Source organism: Prionailurus bengalensis, chromosome X (genome assembly GCF_016509475.1).
Source record: "Prionailurus bengalensis isolate Pbe53 chromosome X, Fcat_Pben_1.1_paternal_pri, whole genome shotgun sequence".
Lineage (NCBI taxonomy): Eukaryota > Metazoa > Chordata > Mammalia > Carnivora > Felidae > Prionailurus > Prionailurus bengalensis.
The window spans coordinates 117,167,538-117,170,429 of NC_057361.1; the positions used below are offsets into that span (position 1 = coordinate 117,167,538).

The window sequence follows — 2,892 nt, forward strand, 5'->3', positions numbered from 1 at the left end:
GAGTTGCACGGTGATTAATCCTTTCAACTTGAGCGGGTTCGCTCTCTCTGAGAGATGGGTTGTGGCGCTCACTCGTTCCTGGCTAAAGCCGGGCCCATATCCGGGGTGCCACCGCGGTCCCCTGCCTTTACACGGGCGGACTTGGAATCCTCCCGGGCCCGCCGCTCGGCGACCCCGGCCGCCCCTTCCCAGACCGAGTCCCAGAGGCTCGGCCCGCTCCCCCTGACCACGCCCCCACGCGGAGTCGGTGGCTTCCCTGACCACGCCCCCCGACCCGGGCCGCGCCGGCGCGCCGGCCGCCCCAGTGGCTCTGCGGGCGGAGCTTGCGCAGCCGCCGGACCCCTGCGCGCACCGCCCTCCGCCCCTGGCCTCCGTGCGCCTCCGCGGACACGCACTTCCTGCGAGGCCTCAGTGCGCACCTTAGCCGAACCGAGCCGAGCTCAACCTTGCACTTCCAAGTCGTTCGCCATGGTGGACGAGCTGGTGCTACTGCTGCACGCGCTCCTGATGCGGCACCGCGCGCTGAGCATCGAGAACAGCCAGCTCATGGAACAGCTACGGCTGCTGGTGTGCGAGAGGGCCACCCTGCTGCGCCAGGTACGTCCGCCGAGCTGCCCGGTGCCCTTCCCCGAAACGTTTAGCGGCGAGAGCTCCCGGCTCCCCGAGTTTATCGTGCAGACGGCGTCTTACATGCTCGTCAACGAGAACCGATTCTGCAACGACGCCATGAAGGTGGCATTCCTAATCAGCCTGCTCACCGGGGAAGCCGAGGAGTGGGTGGTGCCCTACATTGAGATGGATAGCCCCATCCTAGGTGATTACCGGGCCTTCCTCGATGAGATGAAACAGTGTTTTGGCTGGGATGACGACGAAGAAGACGACGACGACGACGAAGAAGATGATTACTAGGCCGGGAGACCCTCGGGCCCAGGGGGGAGGGCCCTGCACGCCGCCATCCTCTCCCCCCCTCCCCCGCCCGGCCCGGAGCCGCCAAGCTCCGTTTCGCCCTCCGATCCCCTTCCCTACCCCTGCCCTCCGATTCTCCTCCTCACCGCCCCCCGTAGTGCTTGCCTTTGTTCCAGGAATTGTACCCCAGTTAACCTGCCGCTGGGGCCTCGTTCTGAAGCGTGCCGCCACCCTCTCTGGCCAGCCCTAGGACCCTGCCCTGCTAATTTGGACTGTGTCCTGAGCCCCGGCTATAGGGCAGGCCCCTGTTACAAACTGGTGAGACTACGCACAGCCCTGCCGACTGCAAGGCCTCCATCTGCCCAGAGACCTACGCTGCCACTTCACCACCATCCACCACATTCCAGCGACAGACCACAGCCTTGAAAACAAGGACCGACCTAGAAGATGCCTGAGTTGGTCCTCGGACATTGATTCGGACAACTCACCAACCCCTGAAGGGGCCAGTCTTTGAACCTGGTTAGTTCCCTACCTACTCTCAGAGTCCTCCCCTGCCCCACCAGATTGCTGCAGGAGCCTAACGTGCCTGGCAGCCAAATTGTTGACATTTCTTTTCTCCTATGCACCAGTTTTGCACAGCTGTCCTTTTTCTTTCAAAACTGCAGCAGTCCCACAGATGTGTGCATTTGGACAAAAATGCCAAAAACAAAACAAACAAACAAAAACAGGCACTCAGCCCAGCTCCTCAATACCACCTGGAAAAAGCGTTTACGTTCTTTTCAATAAATATCAAGCACTACGAAAAAAGAAAGGAGTGTCTTTTAATGGTTAAGTGCTATCATTGGCCTCTCCCAGTTTCACTCTGACTCCCATTACTACCACCGAGATCAGGAAACCTAGTTCAATCCCAGTATTCACCACTGTCACCTCCAGGCTACAGAGGACAGCGCCCACAGGGTTTTGTATATAGGGCTTCTGGTACTCTCCCCGCCAAGGCATTTCTTAAAGCCCTGGCAAAGGGAGTGAGTGTCCTCTGGGGCCTCCAGGGTGGCATGGGTAAGGGGTGGTTTGGCAGGTGGCACACTGTCCCAAACTGGAACACGTTTGAGAGTGAAAGGGGGCACTATTAATAATTAGAATGGGACAATAGGCATAAATCCAGACATACAATGTTACTATCTTCCAGAGCCTTTAAGTTCTCTCAACACCACCAGGGAAATTCTGCCCCTTAATCCTTATTGCCTGTGGGGTGCTATTGAGTTCAGACTATGATTAATAAGGTAGCACATTGTTCTAAAGCCCCCTTTCAAGTGCTTGAGCTAACATTAAATCCTAAATCCTAGGTGAGGGTACGCATAGTAAATAGAGCATGATCGTAACATTTCATCACCCCAGGTGAACACTCTTAGAATCCCCACCCATACATGTGTCCCAGATTCCTACCTATAGAAATTGGCAAGATGCCTGGCTGTCTCCTGAACGAGACCTCGTACTGCTCTCTGGGCTATGCTGGGACCTCTTTGTGGACCTGGAGGGCTCAGAGGCATTGAGGGAGTGGGGCGGGTGCTCATTAAACTCATTGAAATGTTAGAGAGGTTTGGTTGTGCGGTTTTTGGGGGTTACCTCTGTCAACCAGGAACATTGAAGAGGATGTGAAGGGTTCAGAATCCTCTGTATCTGCCCAAATGTACTCATTGTACCATGGCTGGAGCCAGCCCTACCTTAAGATCTCTAATTTACATAATAAACTTGCCTATTGCATAAGACCTTTTGAGGCTGGTTATGCTTTTATTTGTACTGGTAAACCGCACAGTGTGGGTTAAATGAGATACTGGTCATCATACTGGTCTCCACACATGTTTGTATTTGTTGAGATCACACCCGTGAGGTATTTACACCTGTCCCTGCCACATGGTGAGCACTCACTAAACATGTGCTGTTAACTCCCAGACTCGGGATCGGAAGTCTAACTTTCAGAGCAGGTGT

General features: G+C 55.4%; 1 protein-coding gene across 1 annotated transcript; it reads left to right on the plus strand.

Moving 5' to 3' along the window:
• The first annotated feature begins 311 nt into the window (after positions 1–311).
• LDOC1 (LDOC1 regulator of NFKB signaling) lies at positions 312–2,672 on the plus strand. Its single transcript, XM_043569765.1, has one exon. The coding sequence runs from the start codon at positions 469–471 to the stop codon at positions 907–909; it is 441 nt and encodes a 146-aa protein (XP_043425700.1). The 5' UTR covers positions 312–468; the 3' UTR covers positions 910–2,672.
• The last annotated feature ends 220 nt before the right edge of the window (positions 2,673–2,892 follow it).